The sequence below is a fragment of the Nymphaea colorata genome, chromosome 5, assembly GCF_008831285.2.
Source record: "Nymphaea colorata isolate Beijing-Zhang1983 chromosome 5, ASM883128v2, whole genome shotgun sequence".
NCBI classification, from domain to species: domain Eukaryota; kingdom Viridiplantae; phylum Streptophyta; class Magnoliopsida; order Nymphaeales; family Nymphaeaceae; genus Nymphaea; species Nymphaea colorata.
The window spans coordinates 25,884,745-25,899,185 of record NC_045142.1 but is presented as its reverse complement, the minus strand read 5'-3'; the positions used below and the strand labels follow the sequence as shown (position 1 = coordinate 25,899,185).

At 36.9% G+C, this 14,441-nt stretch overlaps 1 protein-coding gene across 3 annotated transcripts; it reads left to right on the top strand.

Annotated features, from left to right (window-relative positions):
• Positions 1-4,616: 4,616 nt before the first annotated feature.
• On the top strand, positions 4,617-14,117 carry LOC116255119 (sucrose synthase 4-like). Of its 3 annotated transcripts, none has more exons than XM_031630877.2 (15): positions 4,617-5,032; positions 6,091-6,223; positions 6,413-6,564; positions 6,715-6,907; positions 7,846-7,964; positions 8,094-8,310; positions 8,564-8,659; positions 8,913-9,086; positions 9,293-9,409; positions 9,527-9,693; positions 11,581-11,805; positions 12,558-12,879; positions 12,959-13,203; positions 13,479-13,617; positions 13,856-14,117. In XM_031630877.2, the coding sequence occupies exons 1-15, from the start codon at positions 4,935-4,937 to the stop codon at positions 13,892-13,894; spliced, it is 2,436 nt and encodes an 811-aa protein (XP_031486737.1). In that variant the 5' UTR covers positions 4,617-4,934; the 3' UTR covers positions 13,895-14,117. The 3 variants fall into 3 exon arrangements, with proteins under 3 accessions (XP_031486737.1, XP_031486738.1, XP_031486739.1); XM_031630879.2 differs by having other exon boundaries at positions 4,877-4,985; XM_031630878.2 differs by lacking the exon at positions 8,913-9,086.
• The last annotated feature ends 324 nt before the right edge of the window (positions 14,118-14,441 follow it).

The following is a 14,441-nucleotide window of genomic DNA, read 5'->3' as shown; positions in this document are numbered from 1 at the left end:
AGTGAGGAAGATGAACAACCACTTGAAGAATCTTATTCTATTGCGAAGGGTAGAGAAAGAAGGAAAGTTAGATTACCTTTAAAATTTCAAGATACAGTAGCATATGCATTTTCAGTTATGTCTACTGAATCATTGACTTTTCACGAAGCAATAGAAAGCGAGGATAGAAAAATATGGATGGCTGCTATGGAAGATGAAATGAAGTCTCTTCAAAAGGATCAGACATGGGAATCGATAAGTCTTCCAGAAAGAAAGAAAGTGATTGGATGCAAGTGGGTGTTTAGAATAAAAGAATCATCAAGTGCAGAAGAGCCACCAAAGTACAAGGCCAGGCTCGTGGCTAAGAGCTATGCTCAGAAAAAAGGAGTGGATTTTTCAGAAATTTTTTACATTGCTCAATTAGAGTTTTGTTAGCCATGGTAGCTATTGACGATTTGGAACTTGAACAACTAGATGTTAAAACTGCATTCTTATATGGTAGCCTAGAAGAAGAAATATATATGAAGCAGTTAGAAGGATTTATTCAAGCAAAAAATGAAAAGCTAGTGTGCAAATTGAAAATGTCACTCTATGGATTGGAGCAAGCACCAGGACGGTGGTACAAAAGATTTGACACATTTATGTTGGCACAAGGCTACAATAGGAGCAGGTATGACAGTTGTGTTTACTTTCGTTTTTTGAATGATGGGTTCTATTATTATTTTGATGCTTTATGTGGATGACATGTTTATAGCATGCAAACACATGTTAGCAATTGTCAAGTTGAAATATGAACTTAGAAATGAATTTGAAATGAAATATTTGGGGGCAGCAAAAAGAATTCTAGGTATGGAAATTCATAGAGATCAAGAAAAGAAGAAATTGTGGTTGGCGCAAAATGAGTATGTTAATAAAGTGTTGGCTAAATTCAATATGAATAATGCAAAATTAGTATATACTCCACTTGCTCAACACTTTAAGTTATCTTTGAAAGATTGTCCTAAATCTGAAAAAGAGAGCAGCGTTAGGAGTAAAATACCATATCCTAATGCAGTTGGCTGTCTTATGTATGTCATGATTTGCACTAGGCCTGATTTATCTCATGCAGTAAGTGTTGTCAGCAAATATATGACAAATCCATGTCAAAGACATTGGAAGGCAGTAAAATGGATTTTGTGATATTTGAAGGGCTCATCAGATGTTCGCTTACTATTTCAGGCAGGTATAAATATTTTTGATGCTCTTATTGACTATGTTGATTCAGACTATGCAGGTGACTTAGATAAAAGAAGATCAACAACATGGTACATATTTACTCTATGTGGAAGCCCAATCAGTTGGAAAGCTACATTACAGGATATTGTTCATTATCAACAATTGAATCAGAGTATATTGCTGCAGTAGAAGCTGCTAAAGAAGCAGTTTGGTTAAGATGACTTGTTAATGAACTGGGTATTATGCAGGAAAATGTCAACTTACATTGTAACAATCAAAGCGCAATATGTTTGGCTAAAGATCCAATTTATCATGGAAGAACTAAACATATAAATGTTAGATATCATAAAATCAGGGAGTTTGTGGCAAATGGTAAAATTCAACTGCAAAAAGTGGATTCACAACATAATGTGGCAGACATGTTGACGAAACCTCTTGCCACAACTAAATTTCACCATTGTCTGAGCTTGGCTCAGATTTGTGCATGTTAACATGTTTAGAGTCCTAGGGAGAAGGGACATTTATATTGAACAGGATTGACCTTATTTTTTGTTTTTTGAATTATGACCAAGCTAAAAAGGTGTCGTTTTGTTGTTTTGTTTTGACTTGGTCATATATAAGTCAAACAGTGGGCATTTGTATCATTATACAAACTGTTCTTTTTACTTTATGAAAGGATTCAAGTTGGTTCCCTTTCTTTTTCAGTTTTTTCCCTTTTTTTGTTGTGGGCTGCGTTTTTGGTGGAGTGTCCTCAAGTCGTGGCTGAAAAAATGGAGTCTCCATGCAAGCTGCTACCGTTTTCTCCGTACAATCAAATGGTGGAGAGAGAAAAATGGGTGATCTTCATCTTTTCATAAGAACGGCAGGTTGGTAACAAGTTTGGGCAGTCATTTTTGCTGATTTTCAGTATTTTTGTGAAGAGAGAAGACAAAGATAGATTTGGGGCAGAAGGTCATGGCGTAATAGCATTGTTTGTAAGGGAATTAGTTTGTTTTAGTTTATTTGATCTCACTATACTTGATGTTCCCTATAATAAAGAATCCTGCTGAGTTCTCCTTGCGGATGTAGGAAGGCAAACAACCTATCCGAACCACGTAAATTAGTGTGCTTTCTGTGTGATTGATTTCTCTGTTTTTCTATCTACCGGCTCATTTCTTTGTTCATTGTCTTGATATCACATACACATATCTGTTTACAGAGTGGTTGTTTTTCACCTTACCCTGTATTTTGCTTGCAATCTGGTCCTTTCTTTTTCTACATGAATTTGCCTCCAGTCTGTCAACATGTGTTTTTCCTGGTTCTTTTTGAGCGGCCACATTAAGTATCGCAGCAAGTTCATCCACGAGATCAACATAGACTTCGCTGTTGGGGAAAACCTGCATTTCTTGACTCCCCTGTTCGTAAACCATTGTTGGAAACCTTGCCTTCCATGTGTGTAAAAGATTAACCACCATCTCTTGGAACACCATTTTCTAAAGCTTCTAAGATACTATACCTTTCTAATGTAGCCTCACGCCAAACCATTGGATGACATATGTTCGCTAGCTCTTGCCTATGGCATATTTGAACATTTGGTGTTCAGTGTCTTCCTCCACCTAGAAAAATTAATGGCACTTATTCACATCAACTTTTGGAGTCCATTATTAGTAAGAAGACGTCCCAAAAAACTAGTTCTTGAACGCATGGCTCAAGGGAAATTGAATGAGAGACCAAGGAACAAGAAAAATTCTAAAGTTGCTCTCTTACACAAAGATCACCTCAAGGCACTAACTCTGAAACTTTTAACAGGATCCTGTGGTTCCTAATGACCAATACAGAAAAGTAACACACTGCAGAAAGAAAACTAAATTGCAACCAGTGGCCTCAATTAGTTCAATGGCAACGAGGACCCTCTAAAACTTGTGATACTTCATCATAACAACAAATATAATACTTCTAAAGTTGCTCTTTTACACAAAGATCACCTGAAGGCACTAACTCTGATACCGGATTCTGTGGTTCGTAATGACCAATACAGAAAAGTAACACACTGCAGAAAGAAAAATTAGTTCAATGGTAATGAGGACCCTCTAAAACTTGTGACACTTCATCATAGTTGCTACCTGCTCAGAGGCTCAACAATCAATTGTCATGAACGTCTTGTGATTCCTGAACCAGGAATGTGCCTGAGAATCTCACAACATATAATAAACAACACACGGGCATTCACTAGCATGAATCGTCAGAAAGCAGAAGCAGCACTGATGATGATAATGATATATATATAAATTAGCAACCAGAGTAAAACATACAAAAGCTAACTGCAAGCAATGCAGCTTGATTGTTTTAAACCCCATAAGTCCTAACAGGAAAATGGTCACAGAAGCAGATCCTCTGTTTTGACAAGCAGGAAAAATACAACACCATTATATTTCACTTTCAAGGGACTCTCAAGAGCGATCTCTAAAGCAACAGTACGTCAACCCTGACAACCGGCCAAGCAAATGTTTCGACCAAGCTTCAGAAGGCCAGAGTGCGGTATCAGCTCCTGCACTTGCCAAACTACTAACAACAGCTCCCAGACCCCCCAACAATTTTGACATGCAGACCCTACGGAGAGGGAGGAAGAGAGAGTCTCTATTCTCCAAAACCCAATTAAAAAGAGAAGGGAAGCAGCTCTTACCGACATGGCCACTAATTTTTAATATTCACGAATAGACATTTATGATTAAAACTTCACGTCTAACAGTCCATTTTATTCATAATTCTAGAACACTTTGTACTGTCATGATGATCAGGCTGGCGTCCTCATTTCGCATCCTGTGGTGTGTCATTTTGTATAAGGAGCTGAGTAGGCTACTGACCTGCACCAAATTTTTGTGCATCAATTTAATCGGACAATAAATACTTTTGATGAATAAAAAAATAACTTTTGTAAAAAAAATAAAAAAAAAATGAAATTCTATAAAGTTTAATTTGAATAATTGTGTCAATCTAAATGTGTAGATGTGTATATATGATCAATGTACCTTTATGAACGCTACGAACGGTTAAAAAAAAATGCTTTCATTCTTTTTTTGTCTTTCACATGTCATCATCCTTGCTTTTATCAACATCTCATATATTTATCATTGTCGTATACATTTGTCATTATTTCACATTTTTATTATAATTTTATATATATTACTTAATACCTCTCTCATTATTTTATGTTTAGGATGTTAGCTGGTGCTCTTATTGTTATTTCATACTTATCATTGTTTGGTACGCCTTTTATCATTAGTTGAGATATTATGAAAATGAAATGATGATTGGAGTAAGAAATAATGAGTACAAGATAATAACATACAATATAATAACAAATGTATAACATAATTACATAATTACATAATTAAAAATATTCATTGTATACATATAATGTTATAATATTAAAATAAATATGCACGTTAATAATAGAGTTCATTTGATATAATTATTGTTATGTACACAATTCACTAATGCAGCTAGAAAGAAAAATAGTATGCAGGATGGGATCATTTTTATGACCTTGACAAGGTGCAACGTGCATCAATCGGTTGGAGATGGAGGCTGACCACCAACGTGGCGTCATAGGACCTAGCGTCATGCAGACAATTACGAGAACTTCCCACTAAGAAGTCCAGTTGGCGCGCAATGGATTTTGCTCCAGCGTCTTCCAATCTCCGTCCCTTTGAAGAGACAGAGAGAGAGAGAGAGAGTCTTGGGGCGTTTCAGAGAACGCCATGGAGAATCCTGGGCTGAAGAGAATGCTCAGCATGAGAGAGCAGATCAAGGTCTCTCTCTATTCTCACCGGAACGATCTCGCTTACCTCCTTTCCAGGTTTCTTCTTTTTCTTTTCCGTTTGGTGTACGTGGCGGTGATTTTATCGGTCGACTTGTTCTGTTAAGGTTGTCCGAAAACGATTCATGTTTCCGTTTTAATTGTCTTGATCGTTGGAGTTTCTGCTTCAAGCAAGCTTGGCGGGATTTGTACGAACTTTTTTCGAAAAAAGATGATCCTATAAGATGGCAGATATGCTGCTTCTGGTACTGTATGAATTGTAGTTGCTTCTGCGAGATTTTGAGAAAGATGGTGGCATGGTGTTGCCATCGAGGGCGAGCAACTGAGGTGTTGGCGTCTGTCTCTAGGATCGATTCCGAGAGAAGAGTTTGGAAGAAGAGCTTGTTGAGGATGGTAAGAAACTTGATCGTTGGAAGCAGGATAGGAGGAAGGAAATAAACATCCAGGGAAACGGGGGACTTGCTTAATTTATGCATCAAAACTGCTGCTCTGGATTTGGCTCGCGAGTGAATTGGAGTTGAGCGATGTTGGGTTGCTCTTTGTAAGAAAACTAAAACTGGAAAAATGGGGTTTTAGGAGTGTCGTCTTCAGGTTAGTGAAGTTTTACTTGCTAGGGTTGGTGCTTTGATGAAGAGCATGGAGGTTACCTTTTTCATATTTATAATCTTTTGAAGAACATAGTAGAATCATTGCCCAACAATAACAACGTGTGAGATGGTCTCTTTCACGCAAGATTCATAGAACTATTCTGTAGTGCAATTCATTCACGGCTACACAAGATCCATAGATCAAAATATGATGGCTTGCTAAAAGTAGATGATTTACCACCAGTTTTTTAACAGGGGATATTTGAACTGAAAATTTTAGACAAAGCGAGCAGGAGAAGAGGACGTTCAAATAGTTTTAGGTTTTATGCTGGTGCCTCATCATCTTAAGTTCCTGAAGGGGGAAATTTTGAGCCCGAAGACTTGGAACTATCTCGCTTAGATAGTTTTATTGCTTATTTGTAAGACCCTGGATTTGTAGGAGGTAAAAGAGTCTAAGAAGAATTTTTGTGGTAGCTTGTTGTAAGTTTCCTGTTTATGTTTTTAATTCAGATATGTAGATCAAGGTAAGGGTATTCTACAACCGCATCATCTGGTTGATGAGCTTGAAAGCACGATTCCTATTGATGATGAGCTAAAAGGCCTTAGTGATGGATCTTTCAAGGATGTCTTGAGTTGCACGCAGGTGGATATAATCTCTCTCTCTTCCACACCCCCCCCCCCACCCCCTCAAAGTGATGTCCTCGTTTTTTTCCTTCTTGAACATGCAAATGCGGAAGTTTCCAATATAAATTTAATGTGTTTTCCAATTTCTAAAAATAATCTGGGTTGATGTATGAGAGTTGCTGTTAGTACTGAATTTGATATCTTGCAGGAAGCTATAGTTTTACCTCCATATGTTGCGATGGCCATCCGACCAAGGCCTGGAGTTTGGGAATTTGTACTTTTTAACTTTCATGAGCTTAATGTGGAACAATTGAATATAGCGGAGTATTTGAGGTTCAAAGAACGCCTTGAGGATGAAAGGTCTGCGTTTTTCAAACTTTGAGGATCTTTGGCGGTTGGCCTAAACCTTCTGTCTATGGCAGATCTATTCTCTTTTTTTCATCTTTAATGTTTCCAATAAACAATAACTTGATGTTGACTAACTTAAATTTTAGTCTTCATTTTGTGCAGCTTTGAAGACAATTACGTGATGGAATTGGACTTTGGACCATTTAATAGTTCATTTCCTCGTCCAAGCCAGCCATCATGGATTGGAAATGGTGTACAATTCCTTAACCGTCATCTTTCATCGAGAATGTTTCATGATTCCAGTTCCATGGAGCCTTTGCTCGATTTCCTTCGAGCACACAAGTATAAAGGACATGTAAATTGTCTTCTCCTTTTGATGCTTAAATAATGGCATGTATGTCATTTTCCTTAATGTTTTCAAATTGTATGATTTATGTCAAAATCTTCCATTCTTTCTGAAGCCTACATTTTCCTTTGAGGCGTTGATGGTGAATAAGCTGTATTGCTTACAAGAAGTCATATCTTTATGTATTGATATTACATTTTTTATCCTAGTTCTAAATAGGGGCGCACTAGTTTATGTTGGTGATCATATTCTTTTAGTGAGTGGCACAGAGGTTCCAGGTGTAGATTAACCTATTCATGATGGACAGTTCAAGTCTTAGGATGTTTCTTCTTCTTTGTTGGTCTCCACTTTGATATAGTAATCCATCCATTTTACTTCTCAGTCTGTAATTTGTAGATTTGAGAAATAGAACAGGCTAAGGCTGTGTTCAGATATAATCTGGAAGGAGCTATCTATAAAGCCACATTTAGATATAATTACAGTTCTCATGGGTTTGTCTATTAGACATGACTAGTGAATCCAGGTTAACTCGACAGTCTTCCCGTGCTGTGTTTATAAGCTAGACATTTTCTATGCCCAATTAATTTTTAATCCATCAGCATGCATGATATTTCAGCATGCTCCAGCGTAAATACTACTTTGCAACTTTTCTAATGTTTCTCTGTCACGAATCAGGGTTGCATCTCTCTCTCTCTCTCTCTCTCTCTCTCTCTCTTCTCTTTGGTTTGGTGGTTTTTGTTTTTCTGATTGAATTGATCAGAGCATTGTAGTCCTTCCAACTTCCTGTTCGAAATGATTATTTTTTACAATGTTGATGAAAGCTCTCTCTCTCTCTCTCTCTCTCTCTCTCTCTCTCTCTCTCTTTCTCTGACTCCCAGTTTGTTGGTAGCTTTGCTTAAAAGACAATGTCATAAACAGGTGATGGTTTACTGTGATAAATTTTGAAGGTGTTGTTGGTAACGGACAGAATAAAGACCTTGGCCAGTCTTCAGTCAGCCCTCTCGAAGGCAGAGGAATGTCTGTCTAAGTTTTCCTCTGATGTACCATTTTCTGAATTTGAGTATAAGTAAGTGATTTTCGAACTCATTATTTGTAGTATTTTGACCATAAAACAACAAGGTAAATGGCCGCGATAATTCTGGATAGTGTTACAATGTGGCAGTTTTTTCTTTTTTCTGTTGTATTTTGAAATCAGATTTCAGGAACTGGGTTTAGCAAGGGGTTGGGGTAACACAGCTCAATCAGTTTTGGAGATGGTCCGATTACTTTTGGATATACTACAAGCACCTGATCCGTCAACTTTAGAGGCATTTCTTGGAAGGATCCCTATGGTGTTTAATGTTGTGATCCTTTCTCCTCATGGATACTTCAGCCAAGCAAATGTTCTAGGCCTGCCAGACACTGGTGGACAGGTAATATTATTATCAAACATTTGGAAGATCAGTCATTGGTTTTAAACTGATCCATTTTATTGTGAATTGGAATATGTTTCATGTTCTAAACGAGATTTGTTTAATTGTCAACTGAGATATATTCTAAAAGTGACTTGTTTAATTGTGAACTGAGGTATGTTGCTTAGTTGTAAATAGTGATGTATGGTTTTGTTGTTCACATGTTGTTGTAATCCTACTGTTGTAAATCAGCTGGTGTTATTTCTATTTTCAGGTTGTTTATATACTGGACCAAGTTCGCGCTTTAGAGACTGAGATGATTAGTAGAATAAAAAAGCAAGGGCTGAATGTTAGTCCGAAAATACTTGTGGTAAGCTTTATCCACTGTGATCTTTACTAAGACAGTTATCGAACTTTTGTTGTAGATATATTCTCATAAATGATCTAAGACCTTTTTGTAGATTAAGATATATTGCTTCATTTGTGTAAAGTGGGGCAAACCTGTGTTTTTGTTTCTTGTTTCTTTAAGGGGGCATCATCTGTAATTTTCTTATTTTCCAGTTTCCCGCATGTTGCTTAGGTTTCTGTTAAATTTAGACATGGCTACATATCACTTCTTGCAGGTGACTAGGTTGATACCTGATGCTAAAGGGACAACATGTGGCCTACGTCTTGAAAAAATAACTGGAACTCAGCATGCACATATTCTGCGGGTGCCTTTCAGAACAAAGAATGGGATTCTCCGGAAGTGGATTTCAAGGTTTGATGTGTGGCCTTACTTAGAGAAATTTTCAGAGGTAAAACAGTTTTAGAATAGTATTTTCTATCGATTCTGAAAAATTCTAATGCGTAAATCGGCTCTTTTGTTAATGGTCCATTTATGGTATGAAATTAACACGGTTTTTTGGAGTATTGTCATATGAACCTCCATTATCTAAGACTTGATCATTCACAACGGTAAATGCATTTTCTGGTTTCTGAGTATTTCCATCTCATGATACAGGATGCAGCCAGTGAAATTGCTGCAGAGTTGCAAGCTTCACCAGATTTGATTGTTGGCAACTACAGTGATGGAAATCTTGTGGCGTCTTTGCTATCTCACAAACTAGGAGTTACACAGGCATGTCACTTGGCAGATTAGCCTATTTTTTGTTGTATTGGTTGACTATGTCTTTCTTCCTTTTATATGTGAAGGTGTATCGTGTTGACCTTTTTGGTTTTTTGGCTCACTCTGCAGTGCACCATTGCACATGGACTTGAGAAAACAAGGCATCCAGATTCAGATATATATTGGAGAAAATATGATAACAGATATCACTTTTCTTGCCAATATACTGCTGATCTAATTGCCATGAACAGTTCTGATTTCATTATCACTAGCACATTCCAGGAGATTGCAGGAAGGTACGCTTCCAATTTTTTTGAAGCATTTTCTAATTTCATTTCCTTGATCACTGTTACCTATTTAATGGACTTATAACTTGAAAGTATTCTATTTCTTGGTTCTGTGATGCTTTTATTCTTTGGAATAGGATCATCAGCGCACCCTTAATTCTTCCATAACCTGGGCCATTAATGAGTCTCAGGTTATTTTACAAAAATGTCTCAGGTTTTATGAACGGTCAAGTGTTAAATTGGTAAATGTAAATTAGTTCATGGAGGTCCCAGGTCATGATTTTGCATCTATCACTACGGTGGATGGCCATATTAACAGCATGATACTGCTTAGGCAATTATTTAGCATGAAATAACTGTTAATTCCTATAAAAAAATTAAATTCTTGTGAGGGGAAAGCAGAGGATGTACTAAGACAGGGAAAAGGTTTTCTGGATTCATGTTCATCCTGAAAGTAACTTAAGATTTTATAGATCTGTATATTTTTACAGGCTTTTAAATTTGGCAACTTATAACCTAGTAAAAGGGTTTAACACATTAGCGGTGGAAGGAGCTAAAGTTTTTCAATAGGAATCAATGTTTTTATGCATGTAAATGTAAAATCAGTTTTAGATGATGATATTTAAATGCAGTAAGGATAAGGAAAATCAGTGGATAAAATCAAGTAAATATTTCTGAAAATTTCTCATGGAAAAGGTCAAGTGAACAAGGGCCAACCTTTCATCTGCAAAAGTCCTTTTTGTATCAAAGCTATGCAGTACCCCTACTCAATACCCAGAATTTGACATTCAGGCATTCCTGAGGTATTAGAAAGCAAAAGGACAAAAAGTTTCCTTATCTAAATGATCCCACACGTTTTGTCAACAAAGCTGAAAGGTATATTAAGGTATGGAGTCTAATTCCTGTTGAAGGTATATGTGTAATACTGTAATTTTCATCAAGCTTTCTTATTATAAACAGGAGAACCGGGAGAAAAGAGAATGTGGTGCAGCCGTGGAAGTAGGAATGTTTAGTCTAAACCATGTGAATTTCTGTGTTCTTTGTTCCTTGTTTTTATCATTCTTTGCCTGTGATCCCTAGGTCGGTTAGAATGGCATCAGCTGTTTTCCTAGCAAAGTATAGTTAAATCTATGTGTTTCGTCACATTCGTCTCACTCCTTGCACATGAATGGCACATGTTTCTAGAATGTGTATGGTTTTCGCCGTGAATGTTCCCTATGAGTGGAAGTGATTTCTTTACCACTGACGTGCATAGAATGTCATTTTGTTGTTGATATCTATACTGTAAATGTAAGTTCCCTTCTTGTATAAAAAGCCTTTAGAATGATACTTTTCACTGATATGCATGATGGCATTGTCCATATTAGCCATTTTTTGTTTTTTTGTTAAAAATGACCTAATAATTATTTTAAAATAGTTAATGAAATAAAATTTTTTACTTTTTCACACTCTGATATTGGGTAGCATGGTATCGATTTGCATTGGCTGCCAATGCTGCTGATTCTGACCACACTGTTTGAAATAGCCTTCCCAGTTTATGTGTTGAATAAATAAGTCATGCATAGCTCTCTACTTAATGATATATGTACACCATCCTCTATTCCTTCAATTATCATGGTCGTTAGATACTCCTTTTTATTTGATAGGTAAGCTGGTGATCTCACTTTACCTTTTCCTTTTCTGATCCAGTATGTTTCCTGAATTTTGATCAAGAATTAACCTTCTCTTTTGCCAGTTTGATAAACTTTAAAAACGTCCTGCATTTAAAATCATTTTGTTTTTGTGAAACCAGACAAAGATCGAGGTTAATTGTCCATGAGTCAGAGATATATTTTGTAGTTACAGCCATGAGCTTGGTATCTTGGCATATAACATTAAGTTTGGTCTTTGTTTCAGCGATGATGTTATTGGACAATATGAGAGCTATTGTGCATTTACTCTTCCTGGATTGTACAGAGTTATTAATGGCATTGACGTTTTTGATCCTAAGTTCAATATTGTATCTCCTGGCTGCGACATGTGCATTTATTTTCCTTACTCAGACAAGCTAAAGCGGTTAACCACACTGCATGGAGCAATCCGGAAGCTGCTATATAGTTCAGAACAAAATGACGAATACTTGTGAGTCATCAACAGTGTTGCCTTTCTTTTTCCTGTTGCAATTTTAATTCGCTTTCAATCATTTCTTCATTTTCAATCAGCTTATTCAGCATACTCAGATACTGTGACACACCTATATCTATATATTACACTAGTGGTAGAGAGATTGAATGGTGTATTCCCATGCTCCTCACCTTAAAATTAACTGATCAAATGGCCAAAATAGTTTGGTGGATGTAACATACATAGTTTATTTAACGAAGAAGTCAATGTGTAAAAAAAAAGTAAATCAAGGGCATAAAAAATCAGTGTCTCACAGTGCATCAAAATTTGGTGGGTCAAAGGATATGATTTTATCTCAAAAGAACATGATTTAAAGCTTGATTTGTAAGTGCCAGCTATGTTGCCATCTGTGCCAATAGATTAAGTTAAAAGAAAAAAGTTTTTCTACCTGGTATACACTAGGTTACACCTAGAAGGTATATTGGTCAAGTAATAAGTTGATTTTGGATTGGAAAACCTTGCATGAAAAGTGAAATTGCACGAGGATGACATGACTGTATAACCCATTATCACCATGGCCAAGATGTAGGCTCCCATTGGCTCGATAAAGCAGGTCCTTTTTTTTGCTCACTTGTATATGAAAATGAGTTTTTTTTTTTCTCTTTCGAGTTATGGTAAGTTTCTCTTTACTGCATTTGTTACAGTTTGATTTATTCTGATGAAACTAGTTCTTGTATTCATTTGTTTCTGTCTTCATGTACCTGGCTTAGTGGTACGTTGAGTGATCCGTCAAAGCCAATCATCTTTTCCATAGCAAAGCTTGACAGAGTGAAGAATATATCTGGATTAGTGGAGTGGTATGGTAAGAATACCAAATTAAGGGAGCTTGTTAACCTTGTCGTTGTTGCTGGTCACCATGATGTAAAGAAATCTAATGACAGTGGGGAGATTGAAGAAATTAACAAGATTCATCATCTTATAGAAAAGTATAAATTGGATGGTCAATTGCGGTGGATATGCTCTCAGATGAACAGGGTGCGCAATGGTGAGCTGTATCGTTGTATAGCTGACACAAAAGGTGCATTTGTGCAGGTACTTTATTTGGCCATGTCAACCCTTTTGAAAAACCCTCCATTGTTCCTAATCTTCTTGTTGTTCCGGATCCACTCAGCCTGCCTTTTATGAAGCATTTGGGCTTACAGTTGTGGAGGCCATGACATGTGGTCTGCCAACTTTCGCCACCTGTTATGGAGGACCTGCTGAGATCATAGAACATGGCAAATCTGGTTTCCATGTTGATCCTTATCATCCGGATGCTGCTGCTGAACTGATGGCAAACGTTTTTGAGAAGTGCAAGACAAATCCAGGATACTGGGATGAAATATCTGCAGGGGGTTTACGACGCATTCATGAAAGGTTTTTAGTGTAACTTGTACTATTATTCTTCAGTCATGATTATTCAATTAACCTCTTCAATCACATGTCAGTTGGTGCAATGGTTTGGACCGTTGCGAAAACTATCTTCCTCCATGTGTTTTTCTTGCTATCAACCTAGATTTTTTTGTCTGCTTTACAGATCCATAGCTATTCATGCTTAATTTTTTACATTGTTTATTTTCCTGTTAGCAATGTCTTTTTACTTCTTCCTGGTTTTGGGCTTCTGCAATGTTGATCTTATAAAAAAATGTCAGATACACATGGAAGATATACTCCGAGAGATTAATGACCTTGGCTGGGGTTTATGGATTCTGGAAGCATGTTTCTAAGCTTGAAAGACTTGAGCTGAAGAGATATCTGGAGATGTTTTATGTCTTAAAATTTCGTGAGCTTGTAAGTTTGTTAACCTTCTCTGTTCTTTCATCATGGTTTGCAGATAAAGATCAATATCCTGTTGCTTCCATGCCCCTGTATTGGAAATGCACCATGGGTTCTGGAAAATTTACTTCTAGAATGGACCTTCATATCTATTTTGTAATTGACCATATGACATGTAAAGTCGTTATTAGAAAACAGCATACCTGTAATCATATATGTCTCTCTCTGATGTTTTCCGCTTTGCATCTGTTAGGCAAATTCTGTCCCACGTGCAGCTGAGGATCGAGCATGATGAACAGGAGAAAGAGTGAAGTTATACTTCTTACTGCTGCTTGACAATTTGGAAGCTGCTCTGCACTATTCATTCCATTCACAGATCCGCCCAACCTTTTTAGAGCAGCAAACCTTGTCTTGTTTGTTTATTATGTGTCTAAATTGATGGATCGAGACTTGGTTTCCTCTTTTCCATTACAAGAACTCAAAAAGTCGTAATAAAGCTTAAGGTTCCTTGTGTATGATGGTAAATGTTCTTTAGTCTGCAGGTCCTTCACAACCTGGCTAGGTAGATTAGGTTAAGGCATTCAAGTTTTATTCCAAGGGCTTGTTTTCCAATTAATACATCTATTATTATCATTCTCAGGTTCCCTGAATATAGTCCGACTGTCTCCTTGCGGACTGGTGGTAAAGTTGTATTTGTAGTTGTGTGTCACAGTGTTTCTGGTTCGAGCATCTATATATGTTGCTGCTGTTGGTTGCTGAATATAAATAAATGAATTACTACTTGTTCACTGGGAAATAGCATGTTCCACATGATGGTTTGGATCCCAAGATGCATCTAG

Excerpts from the sequence above, each read along its gene's own strand:
- LOC116255119 (XM_031630877.2), top strand. The coding sequence starts at position 4,935 with ATGGAGAATCCTGGGCTGAAGAGAATGCTCAGCATGAGAGAGCAGATC. Across the intron at positions 13,204-13,478 it reads TTACGACGCATTCATGAAAG|ATACACATGGAAGATATACT; the intron begins GTTTTTAGTGTA and ends AAAAAATGTCAG. Across the intron at positions 13,618-13,855 it reads TCTTAAAATTTCGTGAGCTT|GCAAATTCTGTCCCACGTGC; the intron begins GTAAGTTTGTTA and ends TGCATCTGTTAG.